We start from the raw sequence: 14,982 nt of genomic DNA on the forward strand, positions 1-14,982 counted from the left end.
TTCCTCTTCTGACTTTTTTTTTCAATCCAGCCTTAGTTCCTCATCATCTTTAGCTTTGAACAATAGCCTTTCATGCAAAAACTTGGTCAAGTTCCTTTTTGGAAAGCACCTTGTTGACAGGTTTTCTCTGATTCATTTAACCCACACTTATAAGGTTGGTCAAGTAAGTTCTTCCCCTTCTCCATTCACAGGTGTCAACTTGTAGTTACACAGTTAATCCCTGCTCTGATAATTAGTTTAATTTTTTCTTTCAACTGGAACTGGAGATGGTGGACTAATGGTCATGACATTAGACAAGTAATTCCAAGACCAAAGCTAATTATCTTGGAGCACTCAGTTCAAATCCCACATTGACAGCTGGTGAAATTTAAATTAAATTAATAAAATCTGTAATTGAAAACTAATGGTAACCATGAAAGTGTTGTTGATTTGTCATTAAAGACCAATTTGGTTGACTTGTGTTGGAAATATGCTCCTCTTCCCTGACCTGGCCTACACATGATTCTAGATCCCTCCCCCCTTTTGAATGTGGTTGTCTCTTAACTGATCTCTGAAATAACCCAGCAAGTAACTCCAAGGGCAATTAGGGATGAGCAACAAATACTGGAGTTGCCAGTGATGCCCACATCCCATCAGTTTTTTAAAAAAATGATTTAATACTATTGAATTTCTAGTGGTTTGGGTATCATCATCATTGTTTTGAAAATGCCATCATGTTAGTGTAATTTTGATCTTGCAAAAATTCAATACCATTCATAAATAACAATCAGCTCTCATCCCTAATCTATCTTGCTAACTTGCGTAAGTACCCTTTGAATATCTTTAACCTACAACTTGCTTTGTAATTTTCTTCTTCTCCTGCTTTTTCTAACTTCATGGTGTTCTTGGCCATGGTCCTTTCAACTAGATCTCAAACTTGAAATAAGCTGGAATGTTTTGTGGTGCAATTAATATGAAAGCATGATTAGGAAGTGCAGACAAAACAAAATACGGGTAAGTAGGTCTCTTGCTGTGCTTTTGTTCAAATAATGTTTGTTTTTTCTCATTGTTGTATCTGTCTAATATTATAGTGATTACATCTTCCACTAAAGGAGGGAAAATTCAGGCTTAGCTAAGCTTGCATGGTTCTGCTGCATTTCCTGATGTGTGGTTGAAAGCGCAGGTAGAGCCAAACTGTCCTCCGTCAGATAATCGTGCTCATGCACTTCAGGGAAAGGGAAATAGAATTGTAGATCAGCAATGCATACAAACTTACAAATCGGGAGTGATATTGGTAGTTTGGCCCCGTGAGCCTCTTTTGCTACTTAATATATTATGGCTGACCTGGTTGTAACCTGAACTCCACACTTCCATTGACTCATGATAACGTGTAACCCCCTTCCTTGCCAAGAATCTATAACACAGCAAGGTGACCAATACTGCGCACACTATTCCAGATGTTGCCTTTGCCATCTATAGTTGAAGCATAACCTACATGCTTTTTTTGCCTGCCTCCACAACAAACATTTGCATTCTATTAATTGTCTTAATTACTTGCTGTACATTCATGCTAACTTCATGATTCATGCAGTGGACAAACAGCCCTCTCTGCAGACTCTGTCCGTTTATACAATGTGCTTTTATGTTCTCACCAAAATGTACAATGGCACACATTACCACACTATAGTCCACTTGCCAGAAGTTTTGCTCTGTTATAGCCTCCTTATGTTCTCATCACAACTTACTTTTCTATCTATCTTTGTGACATCAGCAAATTTAGCAAGCATATCTTTGGTTCCTTGATCCAAATAATTTATACAAATTGTAAATAGTTGAGGCCCCATCACTGATCCCTGTGGGACACCACTCATTACATCTTGACACCTAGAACAGAGCAAACCACTAATACAAGAACGAAATATTACGCATGGTAGAGATCTAAAATGAAGTCATAAAATACTGGGCAGGTCTGGCAGAATCTGAGGAGAGGAAAGTAGAATTAATCTCTCATGCAGAATCACCTCCCTGAAACACTGACTCAAATTATCTCTGCACACGTGATCAAATGTAGTGAGGATTTTCAGCTGTCTTTTTTTTGTCTTTGTTGCAGACCAAGACTCCTTGATGCATTTGTGCTTGTGCTGGAGCAATTAATGCCAATAACATGGCCTGATATGACACCAGCAAACATTTTATAAATGGAAGGTTGGGATGGGGGAATAGGTCAACTTAATAAGCGCCTTTTTTTTTAAACCCATCTTTCATAATTATTATTATTCTTTTACAGTGTTTCTTGGTTACATCGGCATTGTTTTCGCACTTCTTATCCTGCTTATTTTCGGGATCGCACCTTCTCATGGCTCCACCAACATCCTAGTTTACATTAGTATTTGTTCGTTACTGGGGAGCTTCACTGTGCCCAGCAGTAAAGGCCTTGGTTTAGCAGCTCAAGAAGCATTTAGTGATAATCCATCAAGTCAAAGAGCCCTTTGCCTCTTCATCATCCTATTGGTAACATTGGTTTGTAGTATTCTTATTCAATTTATATACATTAACAAGGCTTTGCAATACTTTGACTCATCCATATTCAGTGCAATATACTATGTGATTTTCACAACTTTGGTCATTCTGGCTTCTGCCATCCTCTTTCGAGAGTGGAATAATGTTGGATTTGTAGATTTTCTTGGAATGCTGTGTGGATTTATCACTGTTTCGGTAGGAATCGTACTCTTGCAGGTTTTCAAGGAATTCAGCATCTCTGCCAGTGACTTAAGAAAAATCACTTCAAAGAAGCACTGAAACATAAGGATGTATTGACTCTTTCATAAGTTGTGTTTCAGATTTTGAACAAATAATGCTTGTATGGTGGTAAGGATTGAGGATATTTAGAACACAACTATTGGAAAGTGCAACATGTTTAATTCTTAATTCGTATTGGCCCCATGTCAAATGCACTTCTTACCCTGCTGTTCACTACTTCCTATCCTTCCCTTGTCCATTTGAGAGAATCTTGAGAAGCTTACTCCTGAAGGAGAGCAATTTCAGGCTCTACAAAAACTCAGACTCATAGTTTAAAAGAGGAAAAGGAAAAGAGACTGAATTTAGATTGTGTTTTTTGTGGCTTCATGACATCCCAACATGTTTTTTAATACATTTTCCATTTTAGTCACTGCTGTAAAACAAAATGGCAGGTAGTTAACACTGAACAAACTCTCCACAAACATTTCTTAAACATTGGCCAATTCACCAGGGATAACTTTCCTGTTTTTCTTTGAAATAGTGGCATGGGATCCTTTATGTCTATCTAAAAGCGAGCAGCTCAGGTTTCAATTTAACATCTTCCACTCAGTGTACTGAGCTGAAGTGTCAGCCTTCTGAGTCAGCAGCAAGTTTGATCTCCATTGAGTCATGGATGATGAATGCTGGTCCTGGTCATGCCCTCTTGCGCGCATCCTCGCCCATCCCTTTATTATTTTTCAAGGGGAAATAAAAACCTGTCAGCTTAGCAACTGTCCATGTGACGCAGTAACGATATGAGAGAGCTCACATGAAGAGACCCATATTCTGTTACTCTGCTGTTGACACAACTTTGTATTAACACAGCATTTGGGTTGTTGCCAGAGGCAACTGTCACAAAAGACGTTGCTTGGAATTGTGATGCAACAGAAGTTTGGGTAATAATACTGACCAATAAAACTTGGAAATTGTTTTGTGATGGTAATTTTTTATTACTCTTTATACTTTTTCTTTTAAGCTGTGGTTTTAAAAGATTTACCACTTTTTGAAAACTTGTGACCCTTTTAATTTCCTTCATGCACTGAACAGCAGCAATGGATTAGATATTTAGGCACTGAATTATCTTCAGCAAACTTTTAAAATGTACAAGCTGAGACATCTTAGGAGATATTGGGAAACTTTGCAACATAAAGAGTACAGTTCTAATCTGGGTACAGGAAAAGAGGGACTTGAGTGCATATATACACAGATCATTTGAGAGTGGCCCGAGAGGCAGAGAGAGTAGTTAATAAAACGTAATGTATCCTGGGGATTTGTCATTGGGGTACAGAGTATAAGAACTAGGAGCAGGAGTAGGCTGTCTGACCCTTCGAGCCTGCTCTGCCATTCAATAAGATCATGGCAGATCTTTTCGTGGACTCGGCTCCACTTACCCACACTCTCACCATATTCCTTAATTCCTTTATTGTTCAAAAAAAATCAATCTTTTAGTTTTAAAAAATGTTTACTGAAGTAGTGTCAACTACTTCACTGGGCAGGGAATTTTATAGATTTACAACCCTCTGGGTGAAGAAGTTCTTTCTCGATTCAGTCCGAGATACGCTCCCTCTAATCTTGAAGCTATGCCCTCTTGTCCTAGTTTCACCAATGGAAACATCCTCTCGACTTCTAGCTTACCTATTCCCTTCATAATTTTAGATGTTTCTATAAGATCCCCCTATTCTTCTGAATTCCACTGAATATAATCCCAGTCTACTCATTGTCTCCTCTTAAGCTAACCCCCTGAACTCCGGAATCAACCTAGAGAACCTCCTCTGCACCCCCTCCAGTGCCAACACATCCTTTCTCAAGTAAGGGGAGCAAATCTGCACACAGCACTCCAGGTGTGGCCTCACCAGCACCCTGTATAGCTATAAAATAACCTCCTTGCTTTTAAACTCAATCCCTTTAGCAATCAAGGACAAAATTCCATCTGCCTTGTTGTATCTGCAGGTGAACCTTCTGTGATTAATGCACAAGACATTTGTCTGCATAGCAGTATGCTGCCACTTTTTACCATTCAAGTAATAATCCTTGTTACTGTTACTCCTTCCAAAATGGATGACTTCACATTTATTTACATTTGTATTCCATCAGCCAGACCTTTACCCATTCACTTAAAGTATCTACGTTCCTCTGCAAAGTTTCAAAGTTCTCTGCACACTTTATTCTGCCACTCATCTTAGTGTCATCTGGAAATTTTGACACACTACACATGGTCCTCAACTCCAAATCATTTATATAAATTATGAATAAAACTGATCCCTGAGATACACCACTAGTCACTGGTTGCCAGCCAGAATAGCACTCATTTATACCCACACTTTGCTTCCTGTTAGTCAACCAATCCTCAATCCATGCTAATACTTCACCCGTAACGCCACACACTTTGTTTTATGCAGCAGCCTTTTGTGCAGTACCTTGTTGAAGACCTTTTGGAAATCTAGGTATGCCACATCCACTGAGTTCCTGGTGTCCACCTTGCTCGTAATGTCTTCGTAGAATTCCAAAAGATCTGTTAAGCATGATCTGCCTTCATGAACCCATGCTGCCCAATGGGACAATTTCTATCGAGATGCCTTGCTATTTCTTCCTTGATAATAGTCTCCAGCACCTTCCCCACTACAGAGATTAAGCTGATCGGTCTATAATTCCCCATCTTTTGTCTACTGCACTTTTTAAACATTTGCTGTTTTCCAATCTGCTGGGACTGCCCCAGAGTCCAGTGAATTACCCCAGAGTCCACCAATACTGTTTCTCCTGCCATCTCTTTCAGTACTCTGGGGACGCAGTCCAGGAGACTTGTCTATCCTCAGCTCCATTAGCTTGCCCAACAGTACCTCTTCCATAATAATGATTGTTTCCAGGTCCTCACTGACCTTCGTCTCTTTGTCAATTACTGGCATGTTATTAGTATCCTCCACTGTGAAGACTGATACAAAATACCTGTTCGATGCCTTGGCCATTTCATCATATCCCATAACTAAATGCCCCTTCACATCCTCTAAAGGACCAACATTTACTTTAGCCATTCTTCATTTTTATGTTTATAGAAACTTTTGCTATTTGTCTTAATATTCTATGCTAGTTTTTTTTCTCATGTTCTACCTTATTTTTCTTCACAGCTTTTTTGTTTGTGGCTTACTGTTGACCTTTAAAGGTTTTTCAATCTTCTAGCTTCATGCTATTCTTGCCCACTTTGTGTGCCTTCTCTTTCAATTTGTCACCTCCCTTATTTCTTTAGACACCCATGGCAGATTACCCCTTTTCTTACAACCCTTCCTTTTCACTGGAATATATTTTGCTGAGCACTTTGAAAAATTGCTTTGAAAGTCTTTCACAGCTCATCAAGAGCAAGGAGCTAATGCTGAATTTGTACAAAACACACATTAAACTGTGTACTATACTAGAGGAAGATTTTAAAAGGATTGCAGAGAGTGTGGTTTACAAGAATGGTTCCAACAATGTGAAACTTCAGTTATGAGGATAGTTTGGATATATTTGGAGTGTCTTCACTGGAGAGAAGAAGGCTAAGAGGAGGTTAAGTGAAAGTTTTCAAACTCATTATGGGGCTGGATAGAGTTGATGGGAGAAACTGTTTCCACTCTTAAAAGGATCACAAACAAGAGGGCCCAGATTTGTAATCATTTGCAGAAGAAGTAACTGTAATGCGAGAAACATTTTTGCAGTGAGTTATTCAGGTATGGAGTGCTTGGAAGTTTGGTTGAGGCAGGTTCAAATGAGGCATTAAGTAAAAACCTCATGAGGCATTCCAGAGAACATTGTTTCTGTTTAAATAATCCTCTAATGTGCAGGGATATGGGGAAAAGGCAGGAGAGTGGCACCAATCATGACGCTCATTTGAACAATTGGTACAGACATGATAGACTAAATAGCCTACTTTCTGCACTGTGACACTTGTGTGATTCTGTAAACTCTGTCAGATACCATATTTGCATGGCTCCCAGTGAGTATCATACTGTAAATGATCCTTAATGGGGATGCAACACTTGATTAATCAGAATATTAAAACTCCTCAAGCCTTCAATGAAACAATAAAAAATTGTGTGATTATAATTAGAGGTGTTTGATGACTTTATGTGCATTTCTTTTAAATAAAATGTGTAGGTTTTTAAAGAATAAACGCAACTTGCTTCTGTACATTTCAACAAAGCATTGGTGAAGCACGTAATGAAAATGTCTGATGTCATTTCATGGCTCCTTTTTAGAAGTATTACTCCATTTTGGGAATTGAAATGCTTAAATGTAGGATAATAAAATAAACTCGGTATAGGAAACTCTTAAACATTCCTGACTAATTACAATTCCAAGAAATGACCATATTTATTTGAGGCTTAGAATTAGAAGCAAGACGAGGTTAATCCCCTTCAAGTTTCTTGGTAGAGGTGATATTTCTACAGTTGTCGTCTTGAAGAATTGATATTTTTTAACTAGGTGCCAAACTAAAGAAGTTTTGAAAACAACACAAACGATGAAGATCTTTAAGTATTTTACATGTTTTTCAGATCAAAGGACAATCTTAGAGCCTGAGTTAATTGGTTTCAATTTCTATTTAGGATATTCCAGGTGTGCCACATTGTTGTGGGGATAAATTGCCAATTAGTAGTTTATCTTTGTTTTGGACTATACCTCCAGCATTTCTCCCACAAACTGCAATTAGAGTCTACAGCAGAAAGTCAGAATTTGACAGATACAAAGAGCAATCAGAAATCAGGAGGGCTGGAGGGCCTCTTAGTTGGCCTCAATGTATGTAAACATAGAGGCATAAAGAGATCTCTGTGGAAAGTAGTAGAAACATTGAGGAGAATCAAAGTGAAATTCTAAAAGTTGTGGCGCATCACAATTTCATCCCAGAAACAATTGAGATCCAGTAAAATGCATGGAAAGATTGGGTGGAAGTAAAAATATTGGTTGGAGGGCAACATGGTGGCTCAGTGATTCACACTGCAGCCTCCTAGCACCAGCCACCTGGGTTCAATTCCAGCCTCAGGCGACTGTCTGTGTGGGGTTTGCACATTCTGCGTGGGTTTTGCCCAGGTGTTCTGGTTACCTCCCACAATCCAAACATGTGCAGGTTAGGTGAATTGGCCATGCTAAATTACCCGTAGTCTTCAGGGTTAGGTGCATTCGTCAGGAGTAAGTATAGAGTAATAGGGTAGGAGAATGGGTCTATTCGGCTTATTGATCGGAAAGTCAGTGTGGACTTGTTGGCCCAAATGGCCTGTTTCCATACTGCAGGGATTCTATTTGAAAAAACTGAGTGTTCTGCTAGATTTTTTAGCTTAAATTACAAGTGTAACCTTTCATCAGAACATTTATAATAAAGGTTACAGACTGGACCTGTTGTGATTAAAGATTGCAGATTTGAAATGTTAACTCTTTTTCTCTCTCTCTTTTTCTCTCTCTCTCTCTTTTTTTCACTCTCTCTCTTTTCCTCTCCCTCACCCTATCCCCATCCCCACCTCTCACTCACTGTCATTCCAACAGATTTCAATTCAGTTCTGCTCAGGGGCACAGTGGTTCAGGGGTTAATACTGCTGTCTCACAGCGCCAGGCACCTGAGTTTGATTCCAGCATCAGACGGCTGTGTGGAGTTTGCACATTCTCCCCGTGTCTGCATGGGTTTCCTCCGGATGCTTTGGTTTCCTCCCACAGTCCGAAGATGTGCAAGTTAGGTGGGTTGGCCATGCTAAATTGCCCATAATGTGCAGGGGTGTGTAGGATAAATGCATGAGCCTTGCGAAATACAGGGTCATAGGATAGGGGGATTTACTTTTGGAGGAATACTCTTTGGGATTATTGGGCCAAACGGCCTGTTTCCGCACTGTACGGATTCTGTTCTATGGAATGTATCCAGCAATTTGTGTTTTTTTTTAATTTCCAGATTTCCAGTATCTGTTTATTTTGCTTTTGTTTTGACTTAACAATTTTTGAATTTAAAATAAAGCTTGGGTTACTTTTATGATATGATTGCAGCAATGGTTCCCCTAAAGATATAAATTAAAGTCTGTTGTTGATTATTTCTCTGATCTATGAATGTTAATATGTACTGAATAAAAGTCATCCTGATTTATTATCTCAAATAATTTTTGTAACTGTTGTATAGTTTACTTTGTTTCAGTTGGATGAGTACAATAACAATTTGTTTTACAGCTACTTTGTTCTAAATTAGTGCTTTTCATAATGATGAATCTGAAAAATTTTGTTTCATTAGCTCTGCACAATTGGCTTGATTGACTCCTAGCATTTTGAAAATTCAGAAATGGTACTTTTGAATATCGGTGTTGTTTAGTTTCTAAGCATTGTATTCTGAGTTGGTACTTCTCTGTTTCTCCCAACCTTTTTGTTTAAAAAATGTTTTAACTCCAACTCTGGCATTTGAGACATGATCAATTATTTAATATTCTAAAGTAATGGATGTGTAATTGTTTTAATGATCCTGCTTGAGGTGTGAGGGAATTCTATTTGAATTTAATTCTTTTATCTAGTTTGTATTAAGCTTGTATTAAACTTATAGCGTGTTAAATAAATGTCTTGAACTTGCAAGTTACTTTTCAGGGAATTTTGTGATAAGAAAATTTTTCACTTGAAATTAATAGAGAACTGTACTGCGAAATTGGAAAGTGTGGTGATTTACCAACCTGAAGTAGTAATAATTTTAATCCACCTTGAAAGATTGAATTATACTGCATCAGGGCTGCAAATGTGTGAAACAACTCAAACTAATTTGAAATTCTATTTGATATGTCCATATGTAATATATGTGTATTTTATGGTATGAATAGAAAAGTATCTCGTGTATTTTTCCTATGTACAGATTTAGAACTGACTTTAACTGATTTCACTTGAATGCAATAATAAAGACAGATATGCACAATCCATGTTGACAATGAGTTCTCCCTGTTACTAGAAATTAGGAGCAAGAGTAGGCCATTTGGCCCCTCAGTGAGATCATGGCTATCTCAGTGCCCTATTTCTCCTTTCTGACCCCTTTATGCCCTTAATATCTAAACATTTATCAACCTTTTGTCTTGAATATATTTAGTGACGCAGCCTCCATAACCTTATGAGGTAGTGAATTCCATAGGTTGAGCACCCTCAGAAGAAATGTTTCTTCACCTCTGACCTAAGTGGTATACTTTATATCCTGAGATCATGCCCTCTGGTTCTAGAGTCCCCAACCTGGGGAACTATCCTTCTTGCATCTGGATTGTCTAGCTCTATTAGAACTTTGTATGTTTTAATCAGAGCCCCTTTCATCCTTCGAAGCTCTAGTGATTGTAGGTACAATCAAACCAATCTCTCCTCATAGAGCAGTCTTTCCAACATCAGTTGTAAACCTTTGCTTTGCACCCTCTATGGCAAGAACATCCAATCTTCTTCAGTAGAGAGAGCAAAACAGCACACAATACTTCGGGTGCATACTTACCAAAGCTCAATATTTCTGGCAGAAAACCCACCACTGCTCTACCATTCTCACATTCTGATCACTTAATCTGAACTATCAACATATTTTCTTCATCAGCACCCTACACACACTACCCACACGCCACCACCACCACCCTCCCAACCCCAAACTATAACCTAAATGCTGTCCACTCCACACTTTACTTCAGCTCTGATGAAGAGTCATCTAGACTCAAACTTGCTTGCTCTCCATGTATGCTGTCTGACCCACTGTGATCTCCTGCATTGGTTTTTCTTCAGTACAGTTGTTTCTGCTATAGCATGCGTTTCTTCAATGCGCATTGGCTTAACATGATCAAAGAATTTAGACAGTTATTTCTAAAACAAGGACTTTCCTTACCTGTATTGGCTATAATGCGATTCTGACCCCAATAGTTTAAATGGTGCAGTGGTTTAAGCTATTTCTTAAATTTTCTTGATGCAAGATCACACGAGATGGGAACTATTGTTTTATAGTTGACTGTATAACTGCAGTAAGACATCCTTGCTTCTGAAGTCAAATCCTTTTACATTGAAGGCCAATATATCATTTACTTTATTAATTGATTGCTGTGCCTTCCTGTTTACTTTTACTGAGGTATACAAGGACACCCAGATTTCTTTGTACACTTCTCAATGTCTCACCATTTAAATAATACTCTGCCTTTGTGTTCTCACATATGACTTCATGTTTACCCAAGTTTTACTGCATCTGCCATATGTTTGTCAGTACACTCAACTTGTGTAGATCGCTCTAAATCCTCCTTGCAACCTCTTTACAACTGTCAATCATACCTAGTTTTGTGCCATCAGCAAACTTGGAAATATTGCATTTAGTTCCCCTATACATGTCATTTATACATATGAAGCTGCAACACACTTTTAGCCACTGCCTGCCACCTGGAAAAAACCCCCCATTAATTCCCACTCAGTTCCCTGTCTGCCAATCCATGACTGTGTATTACTGTCTATCACATGCTTTAATTTTGCACTAGCATCTTATGTGGGATCATTAGAGAAGTCCTATTGAAATCCAAGTTGGCTTTATTGCAGAGGGGAATGTGTTAAATCACTAATTTTTTTGATATTTTTCAATTGAGGTACTTACAAATAGCTCAAAAGCCAAGTCTATCAGCCATTGTTTTATGACTACCAAACTTAATCTATTAAAGTATAGATGAATCCATGAGTAAATAACAGGTTTTATACAATATATCAATGTACCTAAACTGATCAGATTCCCTACAGTGTGAAAACAGGACCTTTGGCCCAACAAGTCCATACTGACCCTCCAAAGAATAACCCACTCCCCTCTGACTAACGCACTAAACACTACGGACAATTTGCCTGACCTGCACGTCTTTGGACTGTGGGAGGAAACCGGAGCACCCAGAGAACACCCACACAGACACAGGGAGAACGTACAAACTCCACACAGCCCAAGGCTGGAATCGGACCTGGGACCCTGTTGCTGTGAGGCAGCAGTGCTAACCAGTGAGCCACTGTGCTGCCCAAATTGGAAAGTTTGGATACTTCAAATTGGAAAGTTAGATGTTATTATTTAAAGTTGAATAGAGATGGTACTATTTCCTCTGGGGATGACATATTACCAGTTTACAGTTAGTCCAGACTGAACAGAGAGTTTAGGATATATTTCTTTATTCGGAGGATTAAGAGATTAAAAATGTTTTTCCTGTTCTTTCCTGTGTTGGCCAGCAGAGGTCACTGAAAAATAATTACAAGTCGACCCTGACTCAAATGTTTTTTGCATAATCAATTTACTTTTGCTTCTGCAATATCCCCTAGATTCATAAGCAGACAAAACACAGCTGCACCTGTTTTTGCACAATTATGTTTTGGGTATGCTGCTACCTTTAACATTTGAGTTGATTTATTACTGTCAAGTACTGAGGTACAGTGAAAAGTCTTGTTTTGCGTGCTTTACAGGCAGATTGTATTATACACGTGCATCAAGGTAACAGAAGAATGCAGGATACAATGTTATAGCTGCCAAGAAGGTGCAGAGAGGGATCAACATAAACATTTAAGAGGTTGTCTCAAAGGTCTGATGACAACTTGCTCGTGAATTGGTCTGACCCTTTGAATTTTTCTTACTCAGGAATGTTTCTATTCAGTATACAAGTAGCCCTTGATTAGCGGGTTGGTTACATTCCTGAAAATCACAGCATTAAGCAAAACTGCTTTATTAAGAACACTTATTTCCACAGAAACCTACAAAAATGTTCAGGTTATGTCCTTGGAACATCCAATGGGTACAGTATACAAGCACAAACTTAATATAAAATAGCAAAATAGAAATGAAAATATGTGAAATGTAAACCTTTTAATGTTTATTGTCTGCTACATAATTGTTTATTTGGAAATGGAAGGCTGTTATCAGCTTTTCAAAACTGATCTAGCCTGAGTTGAGGCAAGCAATGACCAAAATGAGGTGAACAAACAGAAAATTGCCCAGGGACACAAGGGTTTGGCATGTATTTATTTCTCTGCTCTAATGGGACAGCTAGCTCCCTGGTCAGCTCCAGAACACTCTGTTCTGAGAAACTATCCTGAAAATATTCAATGAATTCCTCATCTTTTTTCAGTGTTCAGGGACACAGACAATGACTGTGAATGAGGCAGGTAAGCAGGACCCAGACAGCAGGACAGCCTTGCAATTGTTCAACAGGGCATTAATTAAGTCATGGCACTGTGATACAAGTAGCCACTTTAGATAGGGGAGTAAGTAGGAATATAGTGGTTGCAGGAGGCAGTCTATTGAATGGAATTGACAGTCTTCTCTACAGCAAAGAATGAGAGTCCAGATGACTGCATTGACTGCCAAAGCCATGGGTTGGGACATCTGCTGAAAGCTGGAAAGGAACCTGGGGTGGGCGAATCCACTCCTCATCACCTATCCCGATATCAGCAACAGAGCAGAGCAAAGAAGGAAGTTCTGCACAGTCCGTATGAGGAGGTAGGTGCCCAAGTAACCAGTAGAACCTCAAAATCATAATCTCTGGACAGCCACTTGCCAATTGACATCGAGCAGATCAGATTTAGGGAGATGAATGAAAGGCTCAAAAAATGGTGTGAAGGAAGTGGATTCTGGTTTTTGGACCCTCGTAACATTAGTAAAGAAAATGGGATTTGCATTGACGGGGCCATCTTCACCTGAACCATTGCTGTGGCTGAGGTTTTGACAGCCATAAAACTAAAGAGTGTGAGAAAGGGATTAAATTTGAGAAGCTGGGTATCAAAGAGTGGAGGCCAAAGAAGACACATTAATATGGGAAATTGTAAACAGACTGTGATGTGAAAGTATGAACAGTATTAATCTGTCAATAGAATTTGCAAAGAGAGTACAAAGACAGTCACACAAATGCCAGGCTATGACTAAAACCAATAAGAGACAATCTAACCACCACCCCTTGAGATTCAATGGTGTTGCCGTCACTGAATTCCCTCACTACCAACAACATGGGGTTATAATTGATCAGAAACTGGACTCTCTACATAAACACAGTGGCTACTCGAGCAGGTCAGAGGCTAGGACTACTGCAGCGAGTAACTTACCTCCTTGACTCCCCAAAGCTATCGACAAGACACAAGTCAGAGGTATGATGGAATGCTCCCCATTTGCCTGGATGATACAACCCCAAAAACACTCAAGAAGCTTGGTACCATTGAGGACAAAGCAGCCTAATTGATTGGCACTACAGCCACAGGCATCCACTTCCTCCACCACCAATGCTCAGTAGCAGCAATGTGTACAAGTCACAAGATACACTGCAGAAATTCACCAAAGATCCTCAGACAGCACCTTCAAACCCATAACCACAAGTGCAGCAGATATAGGAGAACACTATGTTCCCCTTCAAGTTCCCCTCCAAGCCACTCACCATCCTGACTTGGAAACACATCACTATTCCTTCACTGTTGCTGGGTAAAAATGCTGGAATTCCCTCCCTAATAACATTGTGGGTCAACTCGGAGCAGGTGGACTGCAACGGTCCAAGGAGGCAGCTCACCACCACCTTCTCAATGGCAAGTGGGAATGGGCACTAAATACTGGCCAGCCAGGGACACCATAATCCCACAAATGAATACATTTTTTAAAAAGCTAAAATTAAAGGCTCTCTATCTGAATATGTGCAGCATTCAAAGTAAAATCATGATATATTTCCAAGTTTCCAGGATAACTTGCACAGTCGCTCAGTGGTTAGCACTGCTGCCTCACGGGACACAGGTTTGATTACAGCCTCAGGCGACTGTCGGTGTGGAGTTTGCACGTTCTCCCTGTGTCTACATGGACTTCAGTAAGAACATTGACATGTCCCACATGGAAAGCAGATCCTGAAGTCCATGGGGTTCAAGGCAAGTTCGCAAACTGGGTCCAAAATTGGCTTACAAATGGGAGACCAAGGATGGTGGCTGGTTCTCTGTGATTGGAAGCATATGACCAGTGGTGCACAACAGGGATCAGTTCTGGGACTATTGGTGTTTGCTATTTACAGTAATAACTTGGATGCAAATGTAGAAGGTAACATTAGTAAGTAAAAAAAATTAGTAAGTTTGCAAATGACATGAAAATTGATGGTGTTGTTAATAGTAAGAAGGATGGTCTCAAGTTACAATCCGACATTGGTCAGCTGGTAAATTGGGCAGAGCAATGTAAGATGGGATTGAATCCCGATGAATGCAAGGTGAAGCACTTTGGGATATCTAATGAGGTAAGGATAGACACAATGAATGGTAGGT

At 39.4% G+C, this 14,982-nt stretch overlaps 1 protein-coding gene across 1 annotated transcript in view; it reads left to right on the forward strand.

Moving 5' to 3' along the window:
- Positions 1–9,654, forward strand: part of nipa1 (NIPA magnesium transporter 1) — a 28,899-nt gene extending 19,245 nt beyond the window's left edge. The window contains exon 5 of the mRNA XM_043692298.2: positions 2,267–9,654. Within this exon, the coding sequence (XP_043548233.1) occupies positions 2,267–2,778 (512 nt within the window). The 3' untranslated portion in view covers positions 2,779–9,654. The remainder of the gene's footprint in view (positions 1–2,266) is intronic.
- Positions 9,655–14,982: the final 5,328 nt, after the last annotated feature.

Source organism: Chiloscyllium plagiosum, unplaced genomic scaffold, assembly GCF_037043375.1.
Source record: "Chiloscyllium plagiosum isolate Xiang-an unplaced genomic scaffold, Cpla_swu_hap1 HiC_scaffold_6, whole genome shotgun sequence".
Classification (NCBI taxonomy): domain Eukaryota; kingdom Metazoa; phylum Chordata; class Chondrichthyes; order Orectolobiformes; family Hemiscylliidae; genus Chiloscyllium; species Chiloscyllium plagiosum.